At 38.7% G+C, this 20,579-nt stretch overlaps 1 protein-coding gene across 9 annotated transcripts in view; it reads right to left on the bottom strand.

The window, feature by feature from the left end:
• RhoGEF2 (Rho guanine nucleotide exchange factor 2) overlaps nt 1-20,579 on the bottom strand; it is a 1,252,673-nt gene that overhangs the window by 192,424 nt on the left and 1,039,670 nt on the right. For all 9 annotated transcript variants that reach the window (XM_067136513.2, XM_067136515.2, XM_067136508.2 and 6 more), the window contains 2 exons: nt 12,542-12,770; nt 3,152-3,389 (listed from right to left, as the gene is read on the bottom strand). In XM_067136513.2, the coding sequence (XP_066992614.2) occupies nt 3,152-3,389; nt 12,542-12,770 (467 nt within the window). The remainder of the gene's footprint in view (nt 1-3,151; nt 3,390-12,541; nt 12,771-20,579) is intronic.

Raw genomic sequence — 20,579 nt, 5'->3', positions numbered from 1 at the left:
GGGGAGCAAGCTGTTAGCCTCAGGAATGCTCAGTTTGCTTGCCGGTTAGCAACGAGATTGCTGAATAGCAGAGTGAGCCTGTTTGTGCTTGTATTTTGCATTCCATTCAGAAGGTAGAACTGTATTTTGTGTTGAGTGGTACAGTGAAGAGTAGCTAATATTTGTCGCATGATACGGTAGCCTGTATCTCTATCAGGAACATAATCATGTGAAATTGACTAGCATGGTGCATATACGTTGTGTGATAGCATAGTTATAGATACGGAAAATGTTGTAAAATTCTTTAATAATGAAGACAAAATTAAAATCTGTCAGTAAGTGGACTGGCATAAGCATGCAGCAGGCGGGCAGAGGTCACGAATGTTGAAACTTGCACCTTCAAGTTTTGACTATCACTCAAGTTGGTCGAAGTTTTGTTCGATTCTAAATAGCGGCCAAAGTCATTACTCGCAGTTGCAGATGGTTGAGTGCTCTTTGGTCGAGCGTAACCCCCCAATTCATTGTCTAAGAGCGTGACCAGAAAGTAATATTTAATAACCGACTGCTCTGAAATAAAGGCTCCAACTAACATTTGTTTTAGAAAGAGTGTGATCTGCTATACTATTTCAATATTTTTGTTGGTCCCTGTGCACACGTTTTCATATTCTGGTGTCTTTCACACCTTTCAGTGTACCGGTACTTGTTATTTTATAATCCCCCAGAAGAAGAGGTTTTCATATTGGTTCTCTCTTATTTTTCACACCTTTTAATACTTTCCTCTCATCTTTAGCAATGGTAGATAGGCCTATAGTTTACATTGTACCCATGGATATACGTCGTAAAATGCCCTCTTGTTGGAAAAAATTGTGTCTAGTGTTTCCATATCCCTGTTGGATAGTTTTTAATCGTATATTTATTAGTATGTTTTCTCACTTAACACTTTTTCCTTGTCCCCTGCAGACATGTCTTAACGAGATTTCACTATTGTTTTATTATTTAAGATTTAATGAGGAAATCATATTAATTTTTACATACTATTATGTTCTTCCTGACACTAAAAAAATAAATAATCAAAGAAATGTGTGTTAAGATCCTTTGTCACTTCAGGGAAGCATGAAGAATGGAATGCTTAGGCAAAAAAGGAAACAATTTATTATGTAGTGTAGGGAAAGAAAAACATGCTTATGAGATAAAAGTAAAAAATTAACTATATACATATTTACAAAGTAACTTAACAATTGCAAGCTACTGTGGATAAGACACATGACAATTCACGGCCCAAAATCTAAACCATCTATCCATGCAAGTGAAGCTGGCAAAGCACTGAGGAAGTCGGTCCCGTTCCCATGATAGACTCTGAAGTTGTACTCACGCACAATATGTTGGAATGTCTGAGCAGGGGCACCACAATCACACTGGGAAGATGTAATCTTTCCCCACTTGAACAGGGAGTAGCCACAGACTTCGTGCCCAGAACGGATCCTATTTGGTGTACTCCACGTTTTTCTTGGAAGTTCAGCCCCTGAGGAACTAAAATCTTTCAGGATGTTGAATAGTGGCCAGTGCTGATGGTCAGTTTTTGATGTAAAATCTTCCTTCCACTGTGAAGTGGGGTAGAAACTGCTTGCAGATAGCATCTGGGCACACTGGATTGGTGGAGATCTCGATTTTCAACAGCAGGAATGTCATCATGAATAGGCAGCATGGAGTTCCTTAGAATTTTATTATATTCCCTTATAAGCGCTTGTGTCCTGCGAAGTGAAGATAGCATGATATCACTGAGCACATGAAGCCAGTAGGAAGGTGTAGACCTTATTAAACCTGAGATCATTCTCATTGTGTTGTTCAGCTGGGTGTCAACAAGCTTTGCATGACTACTGTTGAGCCATACTGAACAACAATATTCAGCTGCAGAGAAGACTAGGCTCAGTGCAGAACATTGTTTCACAAAGCCTCTGTAAGATGATGTTACAGCTCTTTATTTTTGCTGCAGTGTTTGAAAGGTCCTGCTTAAAGTAGAGTGTCCGGTCAAGCACTACACCCAGATACTTAGGAGACCTGCTATGTCTGAGAACTTTTCCTTCAAAAGGTATTTGGAGAGTACATTGGGCCATTTTGTGATTTAAGTGGAAGCAAGGCACTCCAGTTTTGCTTATGCTTGGTTGAAGTCTCCACTTCTTAAAGTAGTTCCCAAGGATGGCTAGGTCTCTGATGAGTACTTTCTCCGTTTCCTTAAAGCTGCTACATCTTATGGCCAACGCTATGTCATCGGCGTACCAGAATTTCTTAGATACATGTTCAGGCAAGTCAGATATGTAGAGGTTAAAGAGGAGGGGAGCCACTACCGATCCTTGTGGAAGGCTGTTTAATTTTCTCTCTTTGCTCATTTTGGTTCCTAAAACAACTTGGAAGAGTCTATTGCTGAGCATCTTTTTCCAATGAGGTTTACTGTCATCTTACAGTGTATAACCTAAAGTAGTTTGTACAGCAGTCCATCTCTCCACACTGTATCATATGCTGCAGTCAGATTTAAGAAAACAGCAGACGTTTTCAGCTGTAGTTTGAAGCCTCACTCAACATGTCACGAGGGAAAGAACTTGGTCGCAGCAGCTGCGGTTCTGCCTGAAGCCCACTTGCTCTACAGTAATGAGTGCATTTGGCTGCCAGACTATCTCTATAAGTTCTCCTGGCAAATTTAAACATGCAGATTTCAACCATTCAATCTACTGTTCCCAATGGCTCTTTTCAGAGCCCCATGACAAAGAAATGGGAAATTGCATCAAAATCTGCCAACTTAATGTTGAAGGCATCAGTCAATGTAAATGTGAATATCTCTCCAGAATGCTCCAGGATAATAACAAGGGAACAAACACTTCACTGAATGACATAATTGCACTGTGCAATTGCACCCATGCATTGGCTACTCAGAATTTTTAAAAAATACGAGGACAATATAGTGGTATTGCCAAATCCCTGGCTAAAAAGAATTCTGAAAGTCCAATAATTCCATGGCAGTGAAGCACACTCTGCTACTTCAAACAGACCAATGAAAAATGGTTCCTAGTAATGCCCCGAAAATTGTACACATGTAGGTACATAAAGACATGTCAATTTTACTCTCTAGCTGTATTTACTATCTATAGCATCAAATACAATGTGAGCAAGAACTTACCAACTGCATTAGGCCTCACGAGCACAGTTGAGACTTTAATGACTGGACTGAGAGTGGGACTGCGATCACCAGCATTAGTGTTGTAGAATTTAAGGCAATATTTATCATCCTGTTTTTGAAGCAAGATGATTACATCATCCAAAAGCAAGACATGTAGATCTATCAGCTTTTGTCTGTTACCAATCCTCCATGTCAAAGCACCCTCGTAGATTAACCGATGCTTTGTTAGGTCCAGATTCTGGAATGAACATACAAATCTTAGGTCATTTAAGTAAGGTAATGCATTACAAGACAATTATTTTCTAGATATCAGCATAAGGAGAAGCAATCAAATGTATTCACACAGCATACAGCTTATAAAAAAAATCTGAATAAATAAAACTCTCGTTGAAATCAAGATGCAACTTCTGATGCCATAAATTGGGAGCTCAACAATCTGTTAGCACAAAAAAGATTAAATGGAAAGTGCTAAAAATGGGTCTTAGTTTTATGGGAAAGTTCTTATTCTTCTTCTTTGTTGACAGCTACTTGTGTTTCAACAGCAGTGGAACCATTAAGTTGATGTGCTGATTGCAGACATGTTTAATGAGAAAGACCAAAATAAGGTTATGTAACCCCATATCCATTACCTACCCCTTCAAAACAACAGGTGTGAGAATGAAATGCCATAAATAATATTAAAGAAGAGAAAAAAGAATATGTATTTTTTACTTTTACCAAAAAATAGCAAAAACTTTTACAAAATTATTATGGTTTAAACTTTATAAATTTACTTTAATGATTAAAACAAACTGGAAAACTACACATGACCGATGGGAAAGGAAACAGTGGAACCATTGTAGTTGACCATAACTAGGTAGGACACATACTGATAAACATGGTCAACTTGGTTAATCCTAGAACTGACAACTGTCGAATATTCGACATCTTGGTTCCTGCTGTGACACTGTCGAATATTCGACATGTTCATATATCTTCTTGTAATTTCCTCATTTCTTTAATAGATGTCGTGACAGTGTACTTCTTGTCATTCTCGAGGTCCGCAGAAGCCGTGGGTTCAGTTTCGTTTATATTTACAACCTCCTAGGGCGCAATTTCACAGAAATAAATTAGTGCAGTTTTCGACGATCTATGTGGGCGACATTTCTGTAGTGTTTGTAAACAAACCTTTACGGGGTCTGCTTAGCTAATCTATTACATTTTATTTCATAGTTTTCTGATCGGTGCGAGTTATTTACTTCTGTATATAAATTATTATTTGACTGATTACCGGTATATACATTTTTAGTACAGTGTGTGTCTAAATATGGCATATTCACTTCGTCACGGAAAATTAATAATGAAGTAGTGCGAAATTTGTTAGGAGATGAAAGCGACGCATCTGACTTTCAGGTCGCTGAGAATGAACCGACAGATCGGAGTCAGATTTGGAATGTTTATCAGCTATTTCTTCGCATCAAATATCGGAAAGTGAAAGTGATGACGAACTTCCCGTAAAGCAACCTATCATAACAACGTGGTCTAAGGGCATGCCTTCACATGATTGCATATCAATACATTTTCCCTAATATTTTTAAGAATACACCTCTCAGAGTGATGAACTTTTGCAAGTGCATTACAGCTACATTATTGACAATCTGTATATCTCAGTTTGTTTGTGACCTGTTCCAGTTTTCTGTACATATGATAGAAAGTATTATTTTGAATTAAGGAATTACAATTTTTGAGCAGACTATATTTTTCTAGTCAAAACATTTATACAATTTCGTGTCATCATGACAATCCTCAGTGTATTAGCTTTACATAGATATATAAAACTTAGTAGATTTATTTCATATCTTGCAGAAATTTTGCATTTTATTTAGAAAAGTAAAAGCTGCCAAATACGGCTGCTACCACAAGATTGAACACTGCCAGTTCTAGGATTAAAGAACATTATCTGAAAAGATGATCGCTGCACGGTATACATCTAGTCTCCAATTATTAAAGATGCAGCATTGTTTGTTTGTTTTTCCCAGGAAAGGGAAAGAGGCTGCCCTATTTGCAACCCATTAATTCACAAAGTCTAACTTATGGTGACCCTAATTTTACTGCAAGTAATGGATGGTTAGGCTGGTGGATAAGGAGGCATGGTAAATACTTCAGCTTTCAATTAGTGGTGAGTCACTGTCCTCAGATCATCCGGCCGCATTAGCCTACGTTTCAGAATTTACCAACATTATTTCAAACGAAAACTACTCGTCATAAGAAGTGTACAGCTGGGATGAGACAGGTAAGCAATTGCCAAAAAAGAGCCTAACTGCAAAGACAGAACCTGGTTACAAGATGAGCATGGAGCACATGACAGTGTTGGCATGCAGTAATGCAGCTAGGAATAACAAGTTGCTGCTTATGGTCATTGGCAAATCAAAATCCCAGAGCTTTAACAATCATAAATGTCAATTTGCTTCCTGTAATCTACACAAAAGAGAGGAGTGTGGATGATCAGTAAATTATTCAAGGACTGATTTCATAACCAGTTTGTCCCTGCAGTAACGAAGTTCAATAAAGAAAACTTTGCCACTATGGGCATTACTTGTCCTTGATATTACCTCAGCGCACAGCTCAATGGTTGGTCAATGGAAATATCAAAGCTGCAACCAATGGACCAGCAGATTCTTCAAAACATAAAATGTGCATATTAAAAAAATTAAAAAATGCTTCTTAATGTCTGATTGAGAGTCATGATCCTTCTTTAAGTACACTCTAAATCCTTAAAAAGGTCAATACAAAAGATATGATCTACTGGATGGCTGAAGCATGGGGAAATGTTAAACAACAATTAATCAGAAAATCATGGACAAAGTCACGGTCCACCTTAACATACAGTGAGAGCAATGAACAAATTAAAATGAGCTTGCAGATGTTCTACATCTTATGCAACAAATTCTTCAGTGTGAAGGGACAAAAGAAACTGACTTGGATGAGTGGTTAGATATTGATACAGAAGACCAAGTTATGACAGAAGAAATTGTTTCCCTTGTTACAAAGGAATCTGATGAATCAGATGCAGCTAATGTAATGGACGACTCAACTCAGCTGACGTCTCACTCTGAAGTGGCAAAGGCATTAGAAGCAGCCCTGCCAATTTCAGTTCGAACTATTCAGCTTTTTGGACTAGCAGGGTTTGGACTAACAAGGTTACAATGTACTGCCCGTCTTAACCTTCAATTAGTCGCGTCGGAGGATTTTCTCCCGGGTCCTATTTGTATTGCGCAGACTGTACTGGTCTGAGGCGGAGGCAGGGAGCCAACAGCTCTCCCCTCTTCCCTTCTGCAACTTTCACTTCTGTTTTTGTCAGTGTTCGGCCGGAGGCATGCTTATCAACAATGATTTGCTAAATGACCTCGTCTGATCTTCCATCCGCAATTATTTGAGCTGTCAAAGTGAATGGTCCCGTGTGCGACCGAGTGTATACTTTTTTAGATAATGTCGTTTAGTTATATGTAATTTTGGGTGTGTTTCAATGGATCCTAGAGAAGAAAGCAGAATTAATGCTCTGTTATTGGAGCCAATGTCAGAGGAAGGACATCTTTTCTGACAGCGAGGCTGAAGACAATTTAGAAGTTTCTGACCACAACATGGACATAGAACAATCTGAAGATGAAGAACAGCCAGATCCAGTGCAAGATGTACATTCAGTTTGACAGCCAATCCCTATTTTAAATGTGAATAGAAACACAAACTTTATTTTGGGTGAAGACTAACTAGCCCACCTATTTCTAGGAATGCTATATGTAGCCCCCACAACATTCTGAGATTGCATCTACCTGGCCCACAAAGAAATACTCAAGAAGCTTGTACAGCCTTCGATTGTTGGAGTTTGTTTTTTACAGACCCCGTGATAGACACAATTATCTGCTACACAAATGAACGAATTACTATAAACTGACAACTTTACGGAAGAGACAGAGATGCAAAGGATAGAAACAGTGTTGAAATGAATGCTATGTTAGAGCTAGTTATACTAATATAGTTGGTCCGTTATTCGACATAATTTTCCAGCTAACTCTTTCCTGGCTACCAGCATTTTGCACCAGTGTGCTAAGTTGGGTTCATCAGTTGGTAAATAGCACACCTACCAATACGCATGGCTAGTGCATACAGTGGAGACCACAGCGTAGGCTAGTTGGAGCCACCAGCAGTGCCAATGCACTATGAAAAATTTTCAAAAATTGATCATATGAAAAATTTTCAATTTTTGAAAATGAGACAAATAGAAGTTTTCATACCTTCTACCCTGAATAACTCTTATATAACTTATGATACGAATATAAGAATAACATCACCGTACACATCATTTTAATATCTCCAATACCACAAAGATTCATTAAAATCCACCTCTGATTAAGAAAGTTATCGAGAGGAATGAAATAGCTGCACTCTCCACAACTTCAGTATAAAACAGACGCGAGAATTCAACACAACACAGTCTTGTCCCACAGTAAAATCAGGACAGCTGGATAATAGAAGTTGGTGCCACGATGTATATGTTGCAGAATCAAAGTCAAATCACGGTGAGAATAACTTTGAAACATTTCAATAGTCACTGTGAACTCGGTCGTAAAATTGAGAAGTGCAATACTTTAAATATCTCAAGGTGATTGAAATATTTCTGCTGATAGCAAACTTAAAATCTTAAACAGTGCATCAGAACTTGTATTTTCTCAAGTGGAATTTGAATGTTACAAAAACATTAAAACTTCACATGTGAATCAAACTGTGATTTCACAGTATCTTTAAAGGAACCTGGAACTGACAGTGAAAGGAACTAATTTTCACAATCAAATTATTACAGTATAAAGTCTTACCAGTATTATTATTCATGTTTGAACATAAACATGACAGTGTGAGTGAACGGAACTAATTTCACTCCAGTATTAATAGTCTAATAGTGCTACCTTCTTGTCATATGTCTGCATAACACTGTGTGTGAAGAGAACTAAATTCACATGTAAAGCATTTAACTATTTCTACCAAAGTGAAATAACTGCCATTTATAGTGTCATAGCAGTGTTGAATAAATTTTGTAAATACATTCAAAGCAATCGTAAAACAGTAGATTTCTACGAATAGTTGTGATATCTTCTTTGAACATTAAAAGGCATAAGTGAACTATTTGTTTTGTGTGAACTATCTTATAATCTGTGCCAAGTGTAACTTACATTAAGAAGAATGCGGGTTTGATTCAACTGACATTCAGCCGCATGAAAGTTAATTTATTTTCTCAAGTCAGTGACCAGTTTATTTACCTTAAAGAAACGTTCGTTTTCGATTCCATTGACATTTGACACAGCATCTTTGCATTATTTTTTCCTTTCATGTGAACGATTAAAATTAGTTCAAAAATTAAACCTCAGACTAATCCATTCAATATGTCCAGTTGGCTTAAATGTGTATGTTCACGCTATCCTTCTGAGCGAGTCTGGCGGCCCAAACTCCTACACCTTCAAGATCTTCTGGAACTTCAAGAACCTTTAGAGCTGCCCTCGTTGGAGTGTATGTGGTCCCATGGTGCCAAGAGCTTCTCCACGGTGAGGACGGGAGGAGTAGGAGACCAACACGAGACATCGCCAGCCGCAAGACGGAGTAACGTCACACTCAGTCCATCTTCTACTGTATTGAGGTGATATGGACTTTACTTTATACAATAAACAAACTGTTTTAAAATTCAGAACTACATTCAAAGCAAATCCTCTCACTCTCTGTATCTACTCCAATTTGATGTGCCGTACACGCCCTGCGTTGCACCTCATGCTCATCAAGCTATAAAGTATGGGCATTTCGTGGTACATTACATTTTTACATTTTGCTCTTATGAACATTGGTGCAGTGAATGCTAACATAATATATTTAGCCAGGCAAATATTGACCACAGAAACGTTTTTAAAACTCTTGCAAAAGAACTGTCTATGGATCATATCAGACGAAGAGCTCTACAGGAAAATCTACCTCGGCAAGTGAAGCGACAAGCAAGAAAAAATACTGATACTGAAGATGAAGATACAAAAAGACCATGTGCAGCTGGAGCAGCAGGACGCTGTGCATATTGTACTTGAAGGGAAAACAGAAGAACTGTTATGACATGCTCATTGGCCATGTCATACATTTGTAAGCGGCATACAACTTCTCTCTGCACCAACAGTGCAGAAGATGGCAACCAAGACTGCAGTGATGAGGAAGCGTAGAGACTGATTTCAGGTGTTTTGTTCTTTTTACTTTATGGCATATTTTTTGTAAATATTAGTAGGTTTATAATTGCATAACTACACTATATTTTTAATGTTTTAAGTTTGGTAATTAAAAACATTTTATAATTTGTTTTAGACTTATGTATTCTATTTTAAACTTTTCTTTGCCAAAACAAATAGAAGGTATAAGTAGTATAAATATAACATTTTTTACTTAGAAATAATAATCATAGGTTTTAAACATTTTAAAAATAGTCAGTTGTACCAATAAAGTTTGTTTTAAACAAAATTTCCATCCCTTTCTCAAACCTGGGAGTTTCTTTCTTGCTTGACTGATTATGTTTTGTTTTTTCACGGACTAACTGAAGGTTAAAACAGATAGGCTATCTCCGCATCAACCCCAATTCTTCTACATAAACTACTTCTTTTGACAGATCCTTTGACAATGGCCCCCCGAATGAATGTTGAATGAATGCTGAAACCCATCCACCTTATGAAGCTGGGAACAGAAATGGGCTAGTGGAAGGGCTCAAGCTGCGACAGATGGCTTGAGATTTAAAATAATACTATGCTAATATTTGCTACGGTGTGAAACTATCATGTTCTACATGGCCAATGTAAATGCCTGGATTACAATAATATCCGCAGGTAACAGCTCCCTTGACCTCTGAGCTATCTACCTCATTTACAGCGATGGATGCAAAAAAACTAATGAACCTCAATTATTAACCCTGAAAAGTTTAATAAGTTTATCACCGGGCGAGTTGGCCATGCGGTTAGGAGCGCACAGCTGTGAACTTGCATTCGGGAGATAGTGGGTTCGAACCCCACTGTTGGCAGTCTGAAGATGGTTTTCCGTGGTTTCCCATTTTCACACCAGGCAAATGCTGGGGCTGTACCTTAATTAAGGCCACAGCCGCTTCCTTCCCATTCCTAGGCCTTTCCTATCCTATCGTCACCATAAGACCTATCTGTGTCGGTGGAACGTAAAAAACAAAAAACACAAAAAAAAGTTCAGCTATTTACATAATTCTACTCATATCATTCTTTTACTTTTTTACAAGTTGCTTTGCGTCGCACCGATGGGACAGGAAAGGGCTAGGAGTGGAAAGGAATTGGCTATGGACTTAATAAAGTACAGCCCCAGAATTTGATTGGTGTAAAAATGGGAAACTACGGAAAACCATCTTCAGATTCAGTGGGGTTCAAACCCACTATCTCCCGGATACTGGATACTGGCTGCACTTAAGCAACTACAGCTATCAAGCTTGGTCATATCATTTTAAAGCAAAAAAATCTTATATACTGATGCTGAACTGAAATAAAATACTTTATAAAATGACATAAATGCTGGAAATGTAGAGTTTGTAGGTAATTATTTTTGGTACTCATTTTTACTCTGTAGGGCAAGCCTAAAAAACAAATACTTTAATGAAGGCCTAGTTGCAATGAATAGGTCTTATGGCAATGATATGATAGGAAAGGGCTAGGAGTGGAAAGGAAGCAACCATAGCCTTAATTAAGGTGCAGCCCCAGCATTTTCCTGTTGTGAAAATGGGAAAACAAAGAAAACCATCTTCAGGGCTGCCGGCAGAGGGGTTTGAGCCTTCTATGTCCCAAATGTAAGCTGATAGCTACGCGACCAAAACCACACAGCTTGTGTCTGTGGTGTAGGTAAAAAATATATCCCAAAGACCATGAACTGCTACTTCACACACATATTGCTCAAGAGTTGCTAAAAGCTAAAATGCCACCATTAACACGCACTATTCTTAGAATAAACGTATGCTAGAAGAGCCTCATATCCAATACATGGAAGCAAATGGGTAATACAGAATACAGTAAACACAACACAAACTCCAAAATGGAAAACCTTTTAAGAATATTGTTATAAAGTGTATCAGATCAGAATAACTGTCTCCAAAATCCATGAAATAATGAAATTCATTATTCTTCCTTAATGGAAAATATTTAAGCCTCCAAACCTTGTTTGGAATTAACAGGATGTTGTTAATGTTTTTCTGCACAAGAATTCTATGCAAAATGAATGAATGAATGAATGAATGAATCAATCAATCAATCAATCAATCAAATCAATCGTGGCTATTTGAGCTTAGATGCAGCCCTTTTTAACAGACCCTCTGTGGAGGATGGGGAGCACCTGCCGTATAGGGTACTGTGTGTAGTTGAAGTGGTGTATGAGTTGCAGAGAAGTGTGGAGCTGGCATAAATGCTCAGTTCTAGAGCCAATGGAACTAACCATCCATGGTTAAAATCGTGCAGCACGGATGGTTTTGAGTTCAGTCCCCTCAGAGAGTTACCACTCAGTAAAAGAGGAAGACATAATAATAACTGTATGAACTCATTTGCCAGACTGAAGAAGTACTGCAGTAGTGTGCTTTAGACAAACTACAGTGTTTATAAATTTCTGAAGTTCTGCTGTGCTATCTAGTAGAAAAATTATGCATTAATTTTTACACACAAAGACAAATGAACTATTTTTGAAATGCTGGCAGCATTAACAACCGAACAAACTAAGTCATCCTCACATTTCTGAATGCTGTTAACAGCCACTTCTGCCCAATAATTAGCCATATCAACATTAACATTATCAGATGTGTCAAGTGTCCACTAAATGAACATCGCCTGTTTCCGTGGTAACTGTAAGGCATTTTATATATTCATTGTGAACATTTTTTAAATTAAAAATTGAACACCAATGCTAAACAATGAACTTCATCAGTTCATAAATGACAAACTTCCTGCTTTCCTCTTCATAAATTGTTCAAACACTTCACATCAACATGAACATGTACCATAACATCCAGAAGAAGTGAAACATGCAGTTCTGTAACTAGCAGCAATGTGACAATCTATTCTTAATCTCCCAAGCTGCAGCTCATCAACTTGCCCATATAAATACTTTTCTTCCTGAGTCACAGCACAGTAAACAAGCTAAACTTGTATTGTTATACAGTGGACCATTAACACAAATAATGGTCAGCCAGGTATAAATCTTTAAAGATAGAGCAGGTTTACAACTTCTATGAAAATAACTTTAATTTTTGTTTTATTTCTCAGATCCTAGTTGTTTGGTATAAAGATAATTTCACAAAATTAAAAAGCAAGAGCAGAAGTATTAATACTATACCACATTCACCTTGAATTCCCCAGCCATAGGATGATCGACACGTTCAAAACCTGATTTATCAAGTTTTTTCTGGATGTCATTGAGTCTTTGGTTGTCCTCTGCTTCTCGTACTGCATGATTTACATGGTTGAGGATCTCTTTACTGCGCTCTACCGCTCGTTGAACACCATTCACCTCTTCCGAACTACTAGATGTGTACTTTGCTAAACTCTCGAACAGGAGTGGGTATTTTGTGAGTCTGTAAAATTCAAAGGAAAAAAAAAAATGCACAGGTTACTCTATATTCTTGAATACTTCACAGATTCTTGCATTGCACAGGATTATTTTATAGCCTACTTAATTAATGATTTGATTAATATTGTTGCATCATCCTGCCAAGTGTAATTTTGACAATTCACTCCACATCTTTTGCAAACTTATTTTTAAAATACCATATTTCTCTTCTGACACTATAAATAAAATCCAACCCTCTTAATAATAATAATAATAATAATAATAATAATAATAATAATAATAATAATAATAATAATAATAATAATAATAATAATCATCATCATCATCCACAAATCTACTATGCTGCCATAGCAGACAGAGAGGTGATATTCTCTTTGATGTTGTAACTAAGGTAGATTTTGATGATCACTGATGAAGAGAAGGTATACTGTTCTCAAAGCATGTTCAATGAATAAATTGTTTAATTAATAAAAAGTGTATTGACAAGGTGGATTCAACAATAATACTATTTCAAAAAGTTTTTAAATAGGTTTTGCAGGATTCTAGCAAGATGAAAATGAAAATGAAAACCTACAACCTGTTTTCCAGTCTTAGACCGGGTCAGGAATGTAATGAATGAAACATATATAGGCTATTATTACAATGGGGTCGGCACTCCCAAGGTGATTATTAATGAATGATAGATGCTATGAAATGATAATGGAGAGTGTTGCTGGAATGAAAGATGACAGGGAAAACCGGAGTACCCGGAGAAAAACCTGTCCCGCCTCCGGTTTGTCCAGCACAAATCTTACATGGAGTGACCAGGATTTGAACCACGGTATCCAGCGGTGAGAGGCCGACACGCTGCCGACTGAGCCACGGAGGCTCGTCTAGCAAGATATTGCACATATTTTAGATTCAGGTCAAATGGACTATCGCTACTGACCTATTTACGGCTTTTGATAGAGTAGCCCATGGGCGACTACTGACAAAAGTGGGGACTAGTCGAAACAGTGATGGACTGGATGGTTTAATTTCTAGAAAATATAACTCAGTGAACTGTAGTAGGTGAAGAGTTATCTGGTGTGTGTGTGGGGGGGGCCCCTCATTAAACCGGATCTCCGGTTTATCCAGATCTAAAATACACACATACATACATACATAATCATTATAGACTGTTATGCCTTTCAGCGTTCAGTCTGCAAGCCTCTGAGAATTTACTAAACGTCGCCACAATCCTCGTTTTGCAACTAGTGTTGTGGCCTCATTTAGTTCTATGCCTCTTATCTTTAAATCGTTAGAAACAGAGTCTAACCATCGTCGTCTTGGTCTCCCTCTACTTCTCTTACCCTCCATAACAGAGTCCATTATTCTCCTAGGTAACCTATCCTCCTCCATTCGCCTCACATGACCCCACCACCGAAGCCGGTTTATGCGTACAGCTTCATCCATCGAGTTCATTCCTAAATTAGCCTTTATCTCCTCATTCCGAGTTCCCTCCTGCTATTGTTCCCACCTGTTTGTACCAGCAATCATTCTCGCTACTTTCATGTCTGTTACTTCTAACTTACAAATAAGATAACCTGAGTCCACCCACCTTTCACTCCCGTAAATCAAAGTTGGTCTGAACAGACCGATGTAAAGATAGTTTCGTCCGGGAGCTGACTTCCTTCTTACAGAATACTGTTGATCGCAACTGCGAGCTCACTGCATTAGCTTTACTGCACCTTGATTCAATCTCACTTACTATACGTATTACCATCCAGGGAGAAAACACATCCTAAATACTTGAAATCATCTACCTGTTCCAGCTTTGTTTCATCAATCTGACATTCAATTCTCTTGGATTTCTTGCCTACTGACATCAATTTAGTCTTCGAGAGGCTAATTTTCATACCATACTCATTGCACCTATTTTCAAGTTCCAAGATGTTAGACTGCAGGCTTTCGGCACAGTCCGCCATTAAGACCAAGTCGTCAGCATAGGCCAGGCTACTTACTACATTTCCACCTAACTGAATCCCTCCCTGCCATTTTATACCTTTCAGCATATGATCCATGTAAACTACAAACAGCAAAGGTGAAAGATTACAGCCTTGTCTAATTCCTGTAAGTACCCTGAACCAAGAACTCATTCTACCATCAATTCTCACTGAAGCCCAATTGTCAACATAAATGCCTCTGATTGATTTTAATAATTTACCTTTAATTCCATAGTCCCCCAGTATAGTGAACATCTTTTCCCTCGGTACCCTGTCATATGCTTTCTCTAGATCTACGAAACAAACACAACTGCCTATTCCTCTCGTAGCATTTTTCAATTACCTGGCACATACTGAAAATCTGATCCTGACAGCCTCTCTGTGGTCTGAAACCACACTGGTTTTCATCCAACTTCCTCTCAACGACTGATCGCACCCTCCCTTCCAAGATGCCAGTGAATACTTTGCCTGGTATACTAATCAATGAGATACCTCGATAGTTATTGCAATCCTTCCTGTTCCCTTGCTTATAGATAGGTGCAATTACTGCTTTTGTCCAATCTGAAGGTACCTTACCAACACTCCATGCTAATTTGACTACTCTATGAAGCCAATTCATCCCTGCCTTCCCACTATACTTCACCATTTCAGGTCTAATTTCATCTATTCCTGCTGCCTTATGACAATGGAGTTTATTTACTATCCTTTCCACTTCCTCAAGCATAATTTCACCAACATCATTTTCCTCCTCCCCATGAGCTTGACTGTTTGCAACACCACCATGATGATTTCTTTTTACATTAAGAAGATGTTCAAAATATTCCCTCCACCTCTCCAGTGATTCCCTGGGATCTGTTAAGAGTTCACCCGAATTACTCAAAACACTGTTCATTTCCTTTTTACCTCCCTTCCTAAGATTCTTTATTACTGTCCAGAAAGGTTTCCCTGCTGCTTGACCTAGCCTTTCCAGGTTATTACCAAAATCTTCCCATGACTTCTTTTTGGATTCAACAACTATTTGTTTCGCTCTGTTTCTTTCATCTACGTATCAATCCCTGTCTGCCTCGGCCCTTGTTTGGAGCCATTTCTGATAAGCCTTCTTTTTACGTTTACAGGCTGCTCTCACTTCATCATTCCACCAAGATGTTCGCCTTTTCCCATCTTTACACACAGTTGTTCCTAGGCATTCCCTTGCTGTTTCTACTACAGCATCCCTGTATGTCACCCATTCACTTTCTATATCCTGAACCTGCTTACTGTCTACTGTTCGAAACTTCTCACTAATCATATCCAAGTACTTCTGTCTAATTTCCTCATCCTGGAGATTTTCTACCCTTATGCGTATGCAGACAGATTTCACTTTCTCTACCCTAGGCCTAGAGATACTTAGTTCACTACAGATCAGATAATGGTCTGTATCATCGAAAAATCCCCGAAAAACTCGTACATTCTAAAAGATTTCCTGAATTCAAAGTCTTAAGATATAGTCTATTAAGGATCTGGTACCCCTAGTCTCCCATGTGTAGCGGTGAATAGCCTTATGCTTGAAGAATGTATTCGTAACAGCTAAACCCATACTAGCACAGAAGTCTAGCAAATGCTTCCCATTCCCATTAGCTTCCATATCTTCCCCACATTTACCAATCACCCTTTCGTATCCTTCAGTTCTATTCCCAACTCTCGCATTGAAATCGCCCATTAGCACTATTCTATCCTTGCTGTTGACCCTGACCACGATGTCACTCAATGCTTCATAAAACTTGTCAACTTCATCCTCATCTGCACCCTCACATGGTGAATACATGGACACAATTCTTGTCCTAATTCCTCCCACTGACAAATCTACCCACATCATTCGCTCACTTACGTGCCTAACAGAAACTATGTTGCGTGCAATGGTATTCCTGATAAAGAGCCCTACCCCAGACTCTGCCCTTCCCTTTCTAACACCCGTCAAGTACACTTTATAATCTCCTATCTCTTCCTCCTTATCTCCCCTTACCCGAATATCACTTACTCCTAGCACATCCAGATGCATCCTCTTTGCTGACTCAGCAAGTTCTACCTTCTTTCTTCCATAAGCCCCATTAATATTGATAGCTCCCCATCGAATTCCATTTCGTTCGCCAAGTTGTTTCCAAGGAGTCCCTCGCCTGACAAATGGGAGTGGGACTCCATTACTCCCATAGGTCCGAGGCTTGCTTAAAGTGTTCTGAGCTCGGTAAATTCATGAAGCAGGATGCTGCCCTACTTGCACATAGTCCAAGTGAGGATCTCTCCTCTAACGGGTTATGGACCACCGGTGAATTGTGTAGTCCTAGCCGCCTGAGCACAAGGAGGGCCACGACTCAGAATATGTCCGAGATGCCCACTCCCATTCCATAGCAACTGGTATCCCGATTCTCAGGACCACTTACTAGGCCACTCAGCCGTTGCCCATGGTTCATGAACTAGGACGTGACTACAGTAACCCACAAACATGAATAAAAAATTATTTTTACTCGTGCAGTATTTCTTTTACGGCATTTACTCTTCTCGAATGTCTTTTCCGCCAAGGATAGTTAAGGGCAGGAATTGGAAGTAATTCGGCCACGGTCTACCAAAGGTACCGTTCCAGTGTTTGCCTGGAAGTGAGAATGGGAAACCATGAAAAACCATTCCAAGGACGATCGAGGTGGGATTCGAACCCACGCTCTTCTGAATGCAACGCACTATTAATTTAATGATGGTGAATTCGAAAATGAAACCGGCGTTCTATCAGAAGAAACAATGACTCGTGGAGAGGCAACAATGCAGCTGGACAAACTGATGGCCTATTTAGAATCCTTGACTTAAACCACACCAGCTGTACTGTTGTTAGTAAAACATCTTCGTGATTGTGCTGCTTATGTTAATAGATTATACTGTATGTACTGTATTTGTTTCTTAGTTTTCCAGATTATCCCGATTTTTAAAAATCCGGATCAGTTCCGGTCTCAATCTGGATAAACAAGGTTTTTGTGTATTAGCAGACCTGTATGTTTTCTTATTTTATGTATATAAATGCTATGAAAGAAAGAACTGGAATCATAAATGTATTTGCAGATGATGTCACACTGCAAACAGCAGTAATACATTACAGGATTCTAAGCGAACACAAAAAGACCTCGACAATGTTGCAGATAGTCAGCAGGCAATGGTACGATGGTGGGATGAAGGTTATAAGTTTCACCAAGAGGAAGCCATCTCAGTTTTAATTACTGTGTTGATGGGGTGATAGTACCTCATGGGGATCACTTAAGTATCTAGGTGTTAATATAAGAAATGATCTTCAATAGGGTACTCTGAAGATGTTGTAAAGAAAGGATACAAATCCCCCATGGTTATGAGAGTACTTAAAGATTTTAGAAAGGACGTAAAGGAGAGGGCATGTAAGTCTCGGGTAAGACCCAGTTAAGAGTTTGGTTCCAGTGTATGGGACCCCACACCAGAATTACTTCATACGTGAACTGGGAAACATCCGAAGGAAAGTGCTACAATTTGATCTTCGTGAATTTCGACAGAAGAGTAGCGTTACAAAAATGTTACAAACTCCGAGCGGAGAAGACTTGGGAGTAATTAGACGACCTGCCTGACTAACCAGCATGTTCAGAGATGGCGTGAAATGACATTAGCAAACGAATAAGCTTTAGTGGAGCTTTTAAAAGTAGAAAAGATAAATTTGGAATTCAAGAGGACAAATCAGGACAAATATCATTTAAAGGGCAAGGAATAAGGGATTGGAATAATTTAACAAGGTAAATGTATGATAAATTTCAGCATTCTTTGAAAACATTTAAAAAAGACTAGGTATACAACTGATAGGGAATCTGCAACCTGGGCAGCCCACTCCAGTCGCCCAGGTGTGGTTAATTAGTAAGAGTAGAACATGATAAGTCATCACAATTAAAAATTATTTCTTCTACTTATTCAACTAAAACTTTTTTTTGTATACTTGCACACACATTCCAAAGTTAGGAAGGAAGCAGCATCAGAAAGACTCCAAATGATACTTTGTAAAATAAGATAAAACTGCATGGGATATTTTCTATTAGGAGTTTGTCAGCTGTTACAATACTGAATAAAAAATAATTTTATCGGTCTAACAAGCCAGTAAATCTACCGACACACGAGGCTGACATATTTGAGCACGTTCAAACACCACAGGAGTGATACGGAATCGAACTTGCTAATATGAGTTCAGAACGCCAGTGGAATTTTAATTAATATTGTCAACTTGCTACAAGTAGCAGATTTTAAAGTGATCACAACAAGCACATGTCTCAGCTCGTAAATTTCAAAATAGCAAGTAGCATGTACAGCAAGAAATTGGGCTCATATATAACTCTACTGATCCAGTAACAAAAACGACTTTGCTCTAAATTTCTGCAGATGTTCTGGTACCAGTATGTCTGAAGAACAAATTTCTTTAGAAGTCATGTACCAGGGCAATAAAACATGCTGAATTATAGCTAGAGGAAGATATTTTTGAACATGGTATTAGAACATTATATTGCACTAATTTACAACATTTATTTTTAATTTGGACAGCTATGGAAAAACCACACTCTGCCTACTAAAATAATCTAGTTCTGAGTGTAACCAATAACAGAGACTTTCAGGAAACAAAACCTGTGGTCTATTTAAACTATCAAAACAAACAGACAAGAAAGCAACTTATTATGAAAATGTCGGTACCTTTAATATGAAACCTGATTTTGATTTTTGACTACTATGTTAAAGAGCCTCCGTGGCTCAGTCGGCAGCGCATCGACCTCTCACCGTTGGATACCATGGTTCAAATCCCGGTCACTCCATGCGAGTTTTGTACAGGACAAAGCAGAGGCGGGACAGGTTTTTCTCCGGGTATTCTGGTTTTCCCTGTCATCTTTCATTCCAGCAACACACTCTCCATTCTCATTAATAAATCACTCTGGGAGTGGTGACCCCATCGTACTAACAGCCTATATATGATTCATTCATTCATTCATTCATTCCTTCCCTGATCCGGTCAATGACTGGAAAACAGGTGGTAGATTTTCACTATTATGTTAAAATTTCAAATCAGCTGTTGTTATTTTGAAGTGACAGAAGCCAGTGCATTTTGTAATATACCACTTTTGGCTAATGACAGTGAATTATGGAACTATTTCCAATTGGATCCTGTGAGTGATAACAATGCTTCTGGCACATTTGTAACACCAAAAAAATTTAAAAAAAGTGTTTCTTGAGAGAAGGAAAGTCTTACACTAGCAATCATGTCACCTCAGTTCATAAAACTTTTCTACTGAACATCTGAAAAACAAAATTTGAAACAGTGGAAGTGTAATAAGCACCACCACCACCAAACCCCATGGCGCAAGAGCCCCAAAGGGCCATGGCCTACGAAGCGACCGAAGGCCTGCAGATTATGAGGTGTCATACGGTCAGCACAACGAATTATCTCGGCTGTTATTCTTGGCTCTCTAGACCGGGGCTGCCATCTCACCGTCAGATAGCTCCTCAACTGTAATCACGTAGGCTGAGTGGACCTCAAACCAGCCCTCAGATCCAGGTATAAAATCAGTGACCTGGCTGGGAATCGAACCCAGGGCCTCCGGTTAAGAAGCAGGCATGCTACCCCTACACCACTGGGCCGGCACCACCACCGCCACCCCCCACAACCACCACCACCACAGTACTCAAATACTAAATTGCTTCTCTCACATCTTTTCTGGACAGTAAGTCCGAATTTAAACTGGGAGATAATCGATCAAATGTAAATGGCTTACATGATAAGCAAAGAACATGAATATGGCAGGCTTGCCATTTAGCTTTATAGAAGATAAAGG

This window comes from Anabrus simplex, chromosome 1, assembly GCF_040414725.1.
Source record: "Anabrus simplex isolate iqAnaSimp1 chromosome 1, ASM4041472v1, whole genome shotgun sequence".
NCBI classification, from domain to species: Eukaryota; Metazoa; Arthropoda; class Insecta; order Orthoptera; family Tettigoniidae; genus Anabrus; species Anabrus simplex.
This window is presented reverse-complemented; position numbering and strand designations above follow the sequence as displayed.